Consider the following 15,278-nt stretch of genomic DNA (forward strand, 5'->3'; position numbering starts at 1 on the left):
GATTGCATTTGACCCGATGGCGCCAGTCACATATTAAAGACCTGAGTCCATAAGTGAACCCATAAACCACCCTGAATGAGTGGAAAAAAATAGCCCGTTTAAGCCCTGACCGGTGAACTCAGAGGTAAAGGGGCAGCAAAAAAAGAGCTGGAAAAAGACAACAATGCACGAGTTTGACAATCTAAATGAAACAAATTGTTACAAAACTACAACTTGGAGGCCATGTACACTACCAAAACATTTTGGAGGATATGAACATCAGGATTGGGAACAATGGCTAAAAATAAATTAAATTACAAGACATATGGACATTCCAGTATTACAGCTCAGAAAGGATGGCGGGAATATAATGTGATAGCTCAGCGGTGAGAGACTGGAACCCATTTACAAGTTGGGTGTGGAAGTCCTGGTCTTCTTCTCCAATCAATCTGAAATGAACCCGGATTGCCCTCTTACAAACTGCCATGAACTCAAGAAGTGCTGCTATAAGTTGCTGCAGTTCCTGTGATCGAAGCCTTGTTGCAGGCTCACCTGATAAGAAGGCAGTGCAGACACTGAGAACACCACTGTTGACCTGCAGATTTTAAATCCAAATGAAACCTTTAGCAACATGTTCCAGCCGAACCACCCATTGATACAATAATAGCTGGTTAAAAAACATAAATTCTCAACCTACTCACCTGAACTGCAACACTGCCTTGTAGTATCCTCTGGAGGCTCTGGAGGCGAGGGAGCTGATCACCTTCAGAACTGCGAGGTTCCTCAAGCTCATTACGCAGAGCAGCAGTCCGAGTCTCAATCATCCCGATTGCATTTTCAACAGGGGAAAATTCCAGTGACTCTGATTTCACCACCACCAGCCGGTTTACAAGTGCAGGAAAAGATCCCTCCGTCTGGAGAACAGTGCGACGCTTCCACTGGTCTTCTAAACCTCCTTGTGTCTTCCCATTTTTGGTGAATGGTGTGTCAAACAGGAATCGATCAAAGACTCTAGCACGCAAACTCCCAGTGGACAGAGAGAAAATTCTCTCTCTTCTGCTACCAAGGTCTTCATCTTCCATGACAGGGTCTACGGCAGTTATTTGAAGGTAACACACCCCAGGCTGCAACTCATCTGCATTTACTTGTCTAGAATCAGGTATAATATGCAAGGTATGACTGCCATCCATTCTGGATTCATATATGTGGCTTAGTTTTTCCATGATATCACCAAGGCGTACATCACGAGGCTCTCTGTATACATATTCTTTCCTATCTAACTTCCCAAAACGATCTCCATAGAATCCAACTCGGTAATAAGTAGCATCATTGAATGGTATGGGGCTTGACTCTTGCTCAAGGATTGATTCGTAAATGCTTGTGAGTGATGTATGGCATTTTGCAAGCTGACCAAATGCCCTACGACTTTTATAAACTGGAATTATGAGTTCTAATATACTGGCACAGAAATGATAAAGTTCTGCCTGAGAAAAGAGTTTGTTTGCTAGCTGAAGATATTTCACTGCAGAGTCCACTGTGAGTTTTGATGCGCCATATCCTTCTACCTCTGCAGCGGATGCCTCAGCTGTAATAGCAGTGCTGACCATGGGACAGATCTTACGTAAAGCTGCCACATGTTCTCCTGTCCAAACAGCATCATTTCTACCAACAAGGGCCTGAAAGAAACCAACAAGAAAATGGAGAAACTAGAAATGAAAAATACAGTAAAAAACGAAAATTACAAATATGTGGCAAAACTGATAATGTATTTTTGAAGGAAAATTATTAGGCTACCGAATTGAGTAAAAAATATTTCATGTAATCAGACTCCCATAATGATTTACATGATTATTACCTGCATAATGACACCAGCCACAGCAACAGCACACTGAGCTGCTTCAGCCCAGGACTGCATCTCCTGATGTGCATCACATAAATGCAGTAACCACATTATATGCAGATCAGGAACTGGGGCATACGCCATTGCAAGTCTATAAAAGCTCTCTGCAGCTGCATACCTATCTACAGCCATCACAGAACCCTGCCAAAAAAATTAATATGTGTATCACATTAATATTTTTTGGACACCATTTTGTAAATTAACACGATTTTCAATTTTTTTTAAAAACTGATGAGCTTTATTAAACAAAGGAGAGCAAACAACAAACAATCAGGAATACATTCCCTTTACAACAAGAGATTGGAGGGAGACACTATTCTTAGCATGAGAGTCAGCCAAAGAATTAGCTGATTTCGGAAAACCAAGAAAATAAGGAAGAGATTCATAAAAAGCTCGCCAGTGGAGCTCAAAGAAGGGGGAGGAAAACCAAGAGATCACCACTTTGGAGTTGCCTCCAATGATGAGACTACTGGGAGGCCTTCCTTGATATCTGTAGCATCTCCTCCTCCCTTAATTGTACTTAGGTTCACACTCCTATGCTAAACGGAGATCTTCCCTCCAAAACCTTATTATGGAGGATGGCCACACAAGGCAAACTTCATATAAAGCTTTTATTCATAACTAAGGGCAAGATATAGGAGTGGCACTAAACCAAGTTGGCTCCCGAGCTACTTCAGCTCGGCCCAATTCTCAACTGAGCACACGCCGTGCCGAGCCGAGCTCAAGCAAAAATGAACCAAGCCCAACTCTTGTAGAGCTTGGCTCAAGGCTTGCAAGCTAGTTGAACTTATTTATTTCCTTTTAAAGACAAGAGGTTGAGCCGGACCACATTTGATCAAGCCAGGCCATGATTTTTTTCCAGGCCAAGTAGAACTCGAGCTGAGTTCAAGCCTATAGAATTATGCTCAAGTTGAATTCGAGCTCAATATGAGGCTCGAGCTTGATCTTGAGCCTGTGCAGGTTCAAACTGGCCTCTGCTCATTTCCATCCATAGTGAGTGTGTTGTTTACCTAAAGCATTCTGTAAACACAAATTTAGACTACAGAAGCATGTCTAACATTAACCCTAGTCTATCCCTACTTCATGGTGTGCAACCTGCTTACTTACCAGGCATAACATATTAAAGCAATTCACTTTCCTTAATAATGTTAAAAAACTGTGTAAGCTTACCAAAAGAGCATGCTCAAGGCCGGCATCAAGGGCAAGAATCAGACTACTTGACAAATGTTTAGCCTCTGACCAGGACCACCGATTCTCCGCCGATCCTTCGGGAACTGCTGCGAGAGCATTCTCAGGAAGCCCACATTCCAGAAGTAGATCAAAGCTCCTATCTTTATCTGCCATAGCTTCCAAAGATCTTCTAAGACGACGAGCTTCACCACTTTCTTCAAGTGATCCATCAGACCTCATCTGTGTTACTGGTACATCAGACGTTAGCTCTGACAATGTGATGGTCAGCATCACCCTCAATCGTGTTGTATTCAAAAAATGATAGAATGAACTCTGAGCCAAAAGTAGAGACAGATGCATCAGATCATAAATGCAGAGGACCCAAAATTTGATGATCATTGACCAACATCCTAATATGAAAGAAAAACCCATACCCTCACAAGTACTTGAAGCCCAACAACTGCCCTTTTCCTGATTGAATCATTTCTGAAAACAGCAAGTCGGAGAAGATGGAAAGCAATTTGCTTCAAAAAGCGATCATTTTCTCTTGCCATTAAAGTTGCTCCATGAAGATAAAAGACTTTGTTGAAGACAGGAAACAACACTTTCCAAAAGGCTAATGGTTGACTACGTGAAAAGAAACTCATAAATATAGATGTTACGCAGTCCAGTTTTCCATAATCAGTAGCAATGCTGTGGGAAGCTGCAGCAGTGGAGAACTTGTCTGTTATCTCCAAAACCTGGAGACTAACTGCAGCACTCAAATTCTCTTCCCAAAGTTCCTGAATAAGAACAAAATGTGAGAGTTTGAACATTATAAAACATAACATTGTTACAAGCTTTCAAGTAAATGATATACCAGCTTTTGCCTCAGTACAGGGTGTAAAGATTCTCTCAGTGCACGTGTGGAAGCACCAATGCGAGAAGATTGTGCTTGTGCAAGGGCTTCTCTTAAGGAATATGGCTGACTGGGGGAGGTCAACTGAGGGCTCACTCTTTGCCACAAATAACCATTGTCAGGTGTTGCCTGACTCTGCAATAGAGCAAGTAGAAAGGGCAAGGATAAATAATAGTTGCCACACCAGATTATTAACAAAACTAGAAACAAAAATAACGAAGGCCAAGGAGAGAGACAAACTTTTACTGGATTCAAATTTAAGGATGTAAAATATACAAGAAAACACATATCAAATGAAGAAAGGCATCCAAATCAAAAACTCAAAGGCCCAACTCAAGTTCTCATACAAGGCCATGGATCACTTCAAACCCTATGTGACATTTTTTTCTTTTGAATGTGATGGATATGGGATTATCTTCAAGATAAAAAATAAAAAATAATAATAAAAAAAAAACTGTTGTAATACATTACTAGTAATAATCTGTGCAGAGAAGCAAATTATTTACTTTCTAACTAATACGATCACACATTCATTTAGGATGATTACCAATTCTGAATGATTACATACCCAATCTACATCTGTTTCAGTGAAAGGGTGACCAGAAACATTCTATTATTCAGTCACTGCACTTTAGTTCAAAGGATCACACCCAGGGAAGCTATCAAACTAGAGGAGAAATGAGGAAACCATACCCGCACTTCTTGCCGTGAAGCCTCAGACAGGTAACTGTTGATTGCTGGAGAAAGCCTATCAGAATACTTTGGTGAAACAGGACCATCTCCATCAGGGCTGCGGGAGCTACTTCCTATAAGCACGCTGTCCATAGGTTTTTTATGCTGTAAAGTGTTGTAGTCCACATCAAACACTAACATAAAAAGTAATAAAATCAGGAATGAGTCAAATCAGTTCTGCCTATATCAGTTGAGACTACAATCCGCATGGAAGGGCATTTCAAGATGTAAAATATGTTCATCAACCAGTCTGCCTTATTTTTCCTTGCTTTTTTCCTCCAAACGATTCCATACTTGTTGTGAAGTCTAATAAGAGATACACTTTAAGTGGAAGGGAGAAAAAACAAATGGCATCCAAAAAGAGTCAACAGCAGACAGAGATGCAAGAGAACAATTTACGCTGTTAGTCTAAGGAGACAGAACAGGAGAGAACTTGAGATAAAAACATGAAACTAAAGGACACTTATGAAGCTTTCTTTTCAATTCAATTAATAAAATGTCTTCTTTGCATTAGTTAAATAAAAAACTACTTCAACACAAACTTTAAGAAATAAACATAAGAAGGGATTTTAGAATATGGTAATAGAAAATAGAATTATATCATCTGGCATTAATTCATGAAACAACCCAAAAAATACAATCATGTCATCTAGCATTGATTTCTCAAACAACCAGTCTTAGTACAATTTATAATGATTATCATGAGGGATACACTCAACCGTGTGAGTCTTAATACAGCACACAATATATTTGGGTGATATAACTGCATGACTTCTATAAGCAAAGAAGATTCTCTATTATTTGGTAATATCGTCCTACAGCATCTGCCAGCTGATTCAATCAACTCATCTCATAGAGAAAATGTGTTATTGAAATTGTTTTCTTTCCTTTTAATTCCCTTGTCCATCTTCTCTAATCTTGTGTTATGTAACTAAGCGGTCACCCTTTCTTCCCTTTAGATCTGTGTTCTTTTTTCAAATTTAGTCTATCAAATTTAAGCGAGCATGGGCGAGAGTAGTCCTAGGATGGGTGACCTCCTGGGAAGTTGCTAGGCGTTTGACATGGTAGCAGAGCTGAGCACCACGTTCCGCATTCGAATCCCGTGGGGAGCAGTAAGGAGCGGGAACTGTGGGTGTCAGAGCTAGGTGGTTCCGGTCCACCTGGATTAGGTTCCGTCCGCCCCTGGTCCACTGATGGGTTAGGTTCCGTCCACACCTTAAACGGCTAGTCTTTTCGGGTTGTATTGGCTAGGTATCTGACTCAGAACTCCGAAGTTAAGCGAGCTTGGGCGCGAGTAGTCCTAGGATGGGTGACCTCCTGGGAAGTTGCTAGGTGTTTGACAGTTTTACCATTATTTGAATATGGAGGGACTTCGTCTTGGAGACATTCTACAATTCTTATGTGGGTTGTTTTCTGTTACCCTTAGGAGAGTGATTTTCTACTACCCATAAGTGGGTAGTTCATTTTTTCATTTTTTTTTTTTTTTTTTTGAAATGGTGCTGGATTTTATTAAGACAAAAGCTCAAATGAGCAGATTACAGAGGGGAGAAGCCTTCCCAAACAATAAGAGATTGATGGGAGGTTCCGAATTTTGCTAATTTATCAACGGTGCCAGGGGGGGGGGGGGGGGGGGGGGGGGGAGCTATCTTTTGAACACCAACTGATGATAGTCTTTGAGTCTCCTTCAATAATCATCTTGCCATGGAGACGATCCTTGAAGATTCGGAGGCCGAATAGAAGAGCACTCACTTCAGGAATATTTGAATCAGCAATGCCCACCGGCCCCACATAAGATAGAATAGGGTCGCCATTGTTACCTCTGAAAACACCATCTGGTCCAACTAGCCCAGGACAGCCTATAGCATTGCCATCAAAATTGAATTTGATGCAGTCGCAAGGGGGAGGATCCCAAACAGCCATAACCGGAGTCTTGCAAGGGCCCGTCATATGAACAATCAAACTCCAATTTTCCCGAATGGAAACACCTGATAGAGAGGCAAACTCCTTCTTGGTATGTAACCAACTCGAGATAAGGCTCACAACATGTGAAGCCGTATTGCCCGGGGTGCTAGCTTTGGAGTTGAATCTCCGGTTACTTTTCTCAAGCCATAGGCATCATGGAACATGCACAAGGCATGCCAAAAGAATTAACTTGCCCAACCAAAGAAGGTAGATCCCCATAACCATCTCATAGGTGCCGAAGAGGTCCTGGTGCAGCCCCATTGGGAGTCCAATCTTCCAAAAAATCTTCAACCAGACTTGCCAAAAATATCCACAATGTAAGAGAACATGTTGAACTGTCTCATCGCACACACCACAAAGGGGACAAGCACGATCGGGGGTGGTGAAGCCTCTTCTATGAATGTTGTCAGATGTGAGGATTTGTTCCCTGATGTCCGTCCACACGAAAAATTTGATTTACTTGGCACTGAGAGCTTCTATTCCAGTTTGCCTTGTGCTCACGCATATTGTAGTCTTGCTTTCTGATATGAGAGTAGGCGGAAGCAACAGTGAATCAGCCATTGATATTGGGCTTCCAAGTCAGTTAATCAACTACATGCTCACGAATAGTAGTGTTGTTGAGTCTGGAGAGGAGAGCAAAAAGGCGAAGTTTCCTCATCATTGAGTCCCCGACAAAACGGGAGACTCCATGAATGTTCCCTCCAAGAATCAGCCACTGAGCAGAAGAGGTCTCTAGCCACCCTAGAGAGCTCCAAGAAGTCCTCAGAGAGGGGGCGGGAGCCGCACCATTCATCTGACCAGAAGAGGAGGGTCCTTCTATTGCCTGATGAGAAGGAAATAGCATCTCAGAATACTGAGAGGAGCTTTTGAATTGATTTCCATATCGAGGATAAGAGGCGAGAGACGCCACCCACTCTCCACCAGGCACCCGAACATTGAAGGTAGAATCTGACCATATCTCTCCATAGGCTGTTATGCTTGACGTTGAAGTTCCAAATCCATTTGAGCATAAGAGCTTTGTTCATTTCCTTCGTAGGCCAGATGCCTAATCCAACCCTATTATGGGGTATGCAAATAACCTTCCAACTCACCAAGTGATATCTGAAGGTGTCTTCTGACCCTCTCCAAAGAAAGCATCGACGGATGACGTTGATCTTGGAGCAAACGGAGGTCGTACAGTGCATGAATGATAGTAGATAGTTCGGCAACCCTGTCCAACAAGACTTGAGGAGAGTGAGACGACCTGCTGTAGATATAGGCTTACCCCTCGAAGTAACTAGCCTCTTCTCAAATTTCTCAATAAGAGAGGACCAAAGCGCCGCCGAAGGCCGAGAGTCAAAAAGTGGGAGCCCCAGAAAAGTAATTGGCAAATTTCCCTAAGAGCATCCCAAGTAGTCGGCCATACCCCAAAGCACTGAGTCGATGTGGTCGCCTAGGAGAGTGATTTTCTTCCAGTTGATGTTCTGCCCAAAAGCCAATTAAAAATAATCCCAAGATAGCACACATTTTCCTGATCTGATCCATAGTACCAACCCCAAAACAAATGGTACCATCTACAAACTGAAGGATCGGTATACCAAAGGCTACGCAATCCGTCGTGGGGAGGAGCCATCCCAAGTTCTTGGCCAAATAGATCGAGGAGGAGAGATATTCTGCCACCACATTGAAAAGCAAGGGGGAAAGGGGGTCTCCCCGTCTGATTTCCCTGGATCCCTTGAAATACCCACTAACCGTTCCATTGAGAAGAACGGAATAGCTCACTGAGGAGATGCAGCTTTGGATCCAAAAGCACCATTTTTCCCCAAATCACATCTTCCCCAGGAGGGTGTCCAGAAGCTTCCAGTTGACTCTGTCGAAACCTTAAAATGGTGGATGAGCTCGTGACATGCCACAGCCCAATCTAGTATATTTCTTCCCTTGATAAAAGCACTCTGGTCATGATAAATGACAATAGGGAGAACCGCCTTGAGGCGATTAGCAAGGAGTAGCGCAATCACCTTATAGGCACCGGTGGTGAGACTGATCGGCCGGAAGTCAGATGGGAGCTCTGCCCCTTCTATTTTAGGGCGATCAACGAAGTTTTGATGCCATGCTGATAGAAGGAACGAACCATGCAGGCAATGTCATCTCTGATGTAGGCCAGCATCAACGATAGAATTCCCCATTGTAGCCGTCCAGGCCCGGGGAGCGATCCAAAGGAAGACCCATGGCTTCTTTTTCAATTTCCCGGTTGGAGAAGGGGATCTCAATGAGGCTAGCAGCAGCTGATGGAATTTCCTAGAAGTAAACCCTTTGGAAGAAAGGGCAGACTGGCTAGCGATCATAATATAAATCTGCAAAAAAATTCACCAATGAGTTGATATAAGGGTTCAATCCGAGGTAGTCTCACCATTGACGTTGAGCAAGGTGATGTGGTTGGCTCTTTTCCGTGCAGAGGCGACTGCGTGGAAGAATTTAGTATTTTCATCCCCATCTAAGAGCCACTTAAATTTTTTACGCTGCTTTTAGTGCACGAGCTCGTTGTGGGCGAAGGACTGCATTTGCCCTTGGAGGGCATATCTCTGAGTTAATTTCGAGGAAGAGAGGCCTCTAGAGTCCTCGTTTGAGTCTAAAGTGGCAATCTGAGCAAGGGCGGAAGCCCTCTCTGGTGAGGTAGAGGCCTTTCTCTCGGATGCCCAGAACCGCAGCAACAACTTGAGCTTAACTGGGAAGGTCCATCTGCTAGGGCCAACAGTGACTATCCTCTCCCAAAAGGACTGGATAGAGGGGTTTGCCATCCAAGCATTGTTAAATCTGAAAAGGGTGGGGGGACTTTCAAAGTGGGTATCAACCATCATTGGTCATAAACGACCCAATTGAGAACTTTGTTTGTGACATTCCTATATAGTTGAGCCAGTCATTATTGGCTAAGAAGTGGTCAAGCTTGGAGAGGACGGGGGGTTGTCTACCATTTGACCAAGTGAAGGTCTTTCCAGGAAGGGCAATCTCGTCTAGGTCCCAACATCCAATGAAGTCCGCAAATAGCCTCAAGGAGGTTGTGATTCTCCGGGAGGGTGGGGAATTCTCATGGCAGAAGCGGGTAACATTGAAGTCTCCGGAAAACATCAGAGGAATAAGCCACATCTAACAAGTCCTCAAGAGGTCATCCCAGAAGAGATGTTGCCCATATACACACTAGGCATCAAATGTTCATTGAACCTTTGTCTCTCAGCTTGATTCCAAGGGTGTAAGTGCCAGAGCAACGATCAAGCACCTCAATGGTATTGGTATCCCACATCAGTAGCATGCCGCCAACAAATCCAACCACATCCACAAATCCAACTGGGCTCCTTAAGGACCCACAATTCGCGGATATAGCCAAGGGGAAGAGAAGCCGCCTTGGTTTCTTGAAAAATAGCTACATTTGCCTTGGTAGAGGATCCAATTCCACGAACATTCCAAGAGAGAATAATCATTGATAATTTTTCTTCTTCTTGGACTTCTCAAACAGGTGATTTTCTCCCGACAGAGGCTCCGTGAAGACAGTGCTCATCACCTTGTTAAGTTCCACTATCTGCGTCCAAGTTTCTGGGTCATATTTATGCTATTATGTCTGGGGAATAGTCACAAAATTCTGAGCTCTTTCACCCAGCTCTAGAAAGATGAAGCCCCCTGTCTCTGGATTGCGGGGGCATCAAGTAGTAGCACTGGGTCCTCCCTAAAGAAGTTGCCTTTTCTGGCCTCTATTTCAACGCTAGTAGGTAGCAAGGAGAGGAGGAGAAAGACTTGATGTGTGGCAGGCTAGTGGGAGAGACTATCAAGGGGGCAGCTGAAATAGCATCAGTGCCAACTGCATGATTGTATGGGTGAGGGCTAATCTGCTGGGGAGAGAGGAGACCGGGGTGGTTGCTCTCAATGGGTGGACAGGCTGTGAAGAATCTCGAGGTTCAGCTGCAGGACTTGAGGTCACACTTCTAAAGTCTTCCATGTCTGCCAAATCAATGCGGATCCAGAATCAGGCATTATCCACCATAATGCATCGGAAGTAATTTCCTTCGCAAGGACGTAGAGGATTGGTGAGGATCCGGACCTCATCAAGGCGATGTCAGTGCTCAATAAGAGGGTCCAGAGCAATTATGGAGCCAAACTCTAAGATGATGCTCGTGAAAACCTCTTTTTGCCATAATTCCCGCAAGGAGGCCGATGAATGTAGCCCATTGTTGATCGTCTCCATGGCAAGTTAATCATTGAAGGCATCTCGAAAATGGTTATTAGTTGGTGTTCCAAAGACAGCTTCCCCCCTTGGCGCCATTGGCCCATCACTAATAGTATTGCTAACATTGTATCTTCTACTCATTGTAATTGGAATCCCATTCCTAGATCAGCTAACTCTTTGGTTGATAAATTGGCAAAATTCAGAACTTCCCAGCAATCTCTCATTGTTTGGGAAGGCTTCCCTTCTTTGTAAATTGCTCTTTTGAGCTTTTGTCTTAATAAAAATCCACATCATTTCAAAAAAAAAAAATGTAGGCCATTGCCTGATTGACTAGAAGGAGTCGAGGGGAGTCATTCTGATATCCCAATGATGCCCAAGGGCAGTGGGGTGTGAGAGCAAGGGCCGCATAAGACTCTTGCTGGGTTCCAAAATGGACAAGCCAAGATTGGGGGTTGAGGTAGCAAATTTTGGGTGTATAGGGGAGGTGAAGCTCGTCGGCCAGCCATTGAAGGATGCTGGATTTGACGATACCAGGGGATGTGCGGAATAGGATAGAGAGGTCCAGGGATTTTCACCCTTCGTGGAGTAAGTTGGGAGGGATTTAGATGGCATTAGAAGTTTCTGGGTGAAGGTGTGTTGGGACATGGTGGCCTGAAAAAAGGTTCTGAGGGGTTGATTGGTATGAGGGGTAGGCTCGAAAAAAAGGGAGGGTGGAGTTCGAATGGCGTCGCCAGAGCTGGGTGCTCCCCCTGCCGGAGTTGGCGCCAAAGAGAAGCTCTGGACGGCTTCTACGTACTCCTTCCAACCGAATCCTGAGTTAGTAGCCTCGAGAATATATATTTTGGTGAGCACAGCTGAGCCACGTCGATGTACAACGCGGCATTCTCTTCTTCCCCAGTAGGAGCTCTCCATCAGGAAGAAATTTGAATCCCATGTCCAAAGTTCACGAGTTCGATGGGCTTCGTTCATGACTCTTTGGAACTGAGAACGAAGCTTGAGATGGCCTTCACTGGAACGTAGATGAAGGACATCTTCGATCCGACAACAGACGAGATGTGAATCACCTGGCCGAAGCTCCGGTCGACTTTCTCTACTGTAACTCTGTTCTTTCCGTAGCTGAAATGGAAAGGATGATTTCTTCTCTTTCGCCAAGAGATCGTCTTCCAGCTGGCGTTGAAACCTTGAGTCGGAGGTTCAAGAGTCTCATCAGAGGGAAGCTCTGAGAAATCTGAGCGTCTAGACTGATTTCTTCCGAGACCGGAGGTTGTAGTTCTTTCGTGTTTGCTCGGCGTGACGTTGTCATGCCATCTATCAGTGTCGGAAAAGGTGACTACATCCTTGCCAGAAGTCTGGTGTCGTGGGTTTCGATCGCCAACCATAGGGATGGTGACCGATGAAGGGTCACAGGAGTTTGGGGTTCACACCTGCACGCTCGGGCGCATAGAGGCTCATTTTGAAAATCTCTTTGGGGACCTAGCTGTAAGTGGGTAGTTTCTTACTACTGTTCTTCAGTAGATTTTCTACTATCGTCCTTTGGTGTCATGGTTATGCTGCCATTAAGCTCTAACTATCCTAATCGATGTAGTCTCTACTTTTTTTGTTTTTTTGAAATAGTGCCGAGTTATATTAAAAGGCTCAAAAGAGCAACATTAAGAGGAGGGAGAGCCATCCCAAACAATGAGAGGTTGCTGGGAAGTTCCAAATTTAGCTAGCCTATCAGCTACATAATTGGCTGACCTAAGAATGTGATTCCAAGTACAAGGATACAATATCAGCTATGTTGTCTCTACTTGAAAGACTATATGTGGTCAAAATTGTTTCCACACTATATGATTGAAGTTTTTACCACTAAATGATTGTTATCACTACTTTGTATTTGAAATCATACAATATGTTGATTTCAAATTTTCTCATTTTGTGTTACACGAACGCACACACACATGAAAAAGTGTCACCCGTATATTTTTACAAATTTCTATGAGAGTCCTCTCCGTTGTTTTCTTATTCTAACATTTTGTCCAATTGGACATCTTGAGGTGTTGAGATGCTATTTAAGGGGAGAAAAAGAAATCAAAAAAATAAAAACTTTTATTGTGTTTAAGTTGGGGATCAATGGCAAATGCTCCCCAGCTTGAAGAAGAAAGATTACAAGAATACCAGCAGTAATGAAGTTTAGTTCAAAAACCAACCTACAAGAGGAAGTTCAAAGTTGAAGCCACGTAGCAATTCCAAGTGTGTTTTTTTTTCTTATGCTTAAAATGGGTAACAATGTGAGATATTTCATAACAAGCTGAAGCTATACAGCCCAGCTTCAGGAGGTGTTGGAAGTTGTAATTTGAGTTTATTTAGTTTTCTACTAAAGTATTTTCCTATGCAAACTAGATTCCTAGGGTTCAAGGGCAGCATGGACATAATTATAGTTTTTACAATTGACTAAGTTATAAATAAGGAGATGAGTCTCTAAACCCAAAATTTTTAAATCTAACATAGTATCAAAGCAGGACAATGATTCTATTTGGCCTAGATAGGCGCCCCATTTGGTTAGTACCTCGTTTGTATTGTCCATGTTTTACACCCATTGTTCATTTTATAGGCCTAATATAAGGGAGAGTATTAGTGAGAATAGCCCCACATATGTTAATATTAAGATTTTTTTACTACAGATGGGGATTTTTAGCTTCCAGCAATTAGTAAGCAACTTCTTCGTCGATTCACTCCGTTGCCAACTGAAACAGACACCAACTGACATGAAACTTACAAGAATGGAAACATTATAACAATAAGACATTTAACTGATCATTCTTCAGTTTGAAGGTAAATCCACTCAGCCTATCAGACATTATTGGAATATAAAGCTGGCTTTCTGGAGACAAACCTCAAAAAGATTAAGGCATTCCTCAAGAAGTTTGAAAAATAATCTGGTGCGAGCGATACTTTGTTGCCATGCTTTGATTAGAGAAGCATCATCAAGATTACGTAAAATTTGCAACATGACAACCAGAATCTCACGTTTTTCCACTGTATTTAAGTTATAAAATACTGGCATCTCATCTAGTATCTGTCATCAACAAAAGCAAAAAAAATTAGAGAAAATGTAAAAATAAGAATAAACAACATTGCATCACATCTCAATTACTTAAATATGTTTAGGGAAAAAGGAAAATGCAACAGGCATGACAGACATACCAATATGTCAGTAAAAAAAGGGGGGAATTCATATTTATGCATTTATTAACCTATTCTCGCCGCACTGCTTAGGCAGCCACTGTTGCATAGCTCAAGAAGCAGTAACTAATTCAAGCATGAACTTGCTGCTCATTAACATAAATACAACAACACATGAAGAACCTGACTTAGATGTTTCTTTCTGCTTGGCCAAAAAAAGCAGTTCCACTGGCCAACCAAAGGCAAATAGGAAACTTCTACAGCTTATTGATTCTTCAAACACCAAAAGTTTTAGCAGAAAAGATCGACTAGAAAGGGAAAGCACCTGGATCCAACTAATGTTATGTTCCAAAATGATCCAGACTCCTAGTTGGTTTTTCTCATCTTTATTTTTTTTTTTAGTGAAATATGCCCTCCCATGTGTCATCAGTATTCAACAATGCAACCTTGCTTCATAGAATCTATATTGTGCTCTGACAAGCATGCATAACACTCAGTAAGATACAGCCAAGATTCTTAAATCCACTGGTACCTTGAATTGAAATTTTGGCAAGCATGATGTGGCAGCAACTGACTGTGTCATGACAACTTAAGAGAAAAGAGAAAAAAGTCTCTGAGTTGAACAAATCACAAGAGAATAGCATTTAATCAGTCTTAACTCATTATTAGTGTTATCAGATCTGGACTGAACCAAACCGGCCGATTGAACCAGGTTAATCTGGAACCTGACCCATCTCCAAGTCTGATACAGCAATGAACCAATCAAAACTCATTTGACAAACCAAGTTTTGATGATTAGATGGCTCCCCAGCCAGGTCAGCACATGACTGGGTCACACGGTGAAAACTTCCCTCATGGGATCACCAGGGAAAGGGACCCCCCTCCCCCTTCTTCCAACACTGCAGGGGAGGAGCAACACCCCCCCCCCCCCTCGAGAATATTCGGTTTTCAAGCTGGTCCCCCCCCCCCTCGAGAATATTTGGCTTTCAAGCTGGTCCCCCCCCGCCCTTGAGAATATTCGGTTTTCATGCTGGTTTGGGCTTCTCCATTGGTTTTTGAACTGATCTTTGGTTTCTTGAGTCTCCCTTTAAAGTGAAATATCAGCGGTTATTTCATCTTGCTTGTCATCAACAAGCTAAAATTTCAGAGGGAATTTCAAGAACATCATCTCTTCAGACGAGAACTTAATGATGATGAACCCATGGAGTTTGTTGATTTCATATGCAATCTGGATGATATCTATATTCAAAGGTCTCAGAATGATAAACTTATCTGGA

At 42.7% G+C, this 15,278-nt stretch overlaps 1 protein-coding gene across 5 annotated transcripts in view; it reads right to left on the reverse strand.

The window, feature by feature from the left end:
- The window catches only part of LOC137958563 (guanine nucleotide exchange factor SPIKE 1-like), a 56,268-nt gene continuing 40,990 nt past the window's right edge, over nt 1-15,278 (reverse strand). For 4 of the 5 annotated variants that reach the window (XM_068805626.1, XM_068805625.1, XM_068805627.1 and 1 more), the window contains 8 exons: nt 13,712-13,894; nt 4,641-4,784; nt 3,909-4,082; nt 3,484-3,831; nt 3,050-3,382; nt 1,835-2,020; nt 681-1,655; nt 1-574 (listed from right to left, as the gene is read on the reverse strand). In XM_068805626.1, coding sequence (XP_068661727.1) covers nt 320-574; nt 681-1,655; nt 1,835-2,020; nt 3,050-3,382; nt 3,484-3,831; nt 3,909-4,082; nt 4,641-4,784; nt 13,712-13,894 — 2,598 coding nt within the window. In that variant the 3' untranslated portion in view covers nt 1-319. The remainder of the gene's footprint in view (nt 575-680; nt 1,656-1,834; nt 2,021-3,049; nt 3,383-3,483; nt 3,832-3,908; nt 4,083-4,640; nt 4,785-13,711; nt 13,895-15,278) is intronic. The other variant, XM_068805628.1, reaches the window with a different exon arrangement.

The sequence above is a fragment of the Aristolochia californica genome, unplaced genomic scaffold (assembly GCF_029961685.1).
Source record: "Aristolochia californica isolate CCGP_79_NKW_82.1479 unplaced genomic scaffold, dmAriCali1.0.hap1 SCAF_3, whole genome shotgun sequence".
NCBI lineage: Eukaryota > Viridiplantae > Streptophyta > Magnoliopsida > Piperales > Aristolochiaceae > Aristolochia > Aristolochia californica.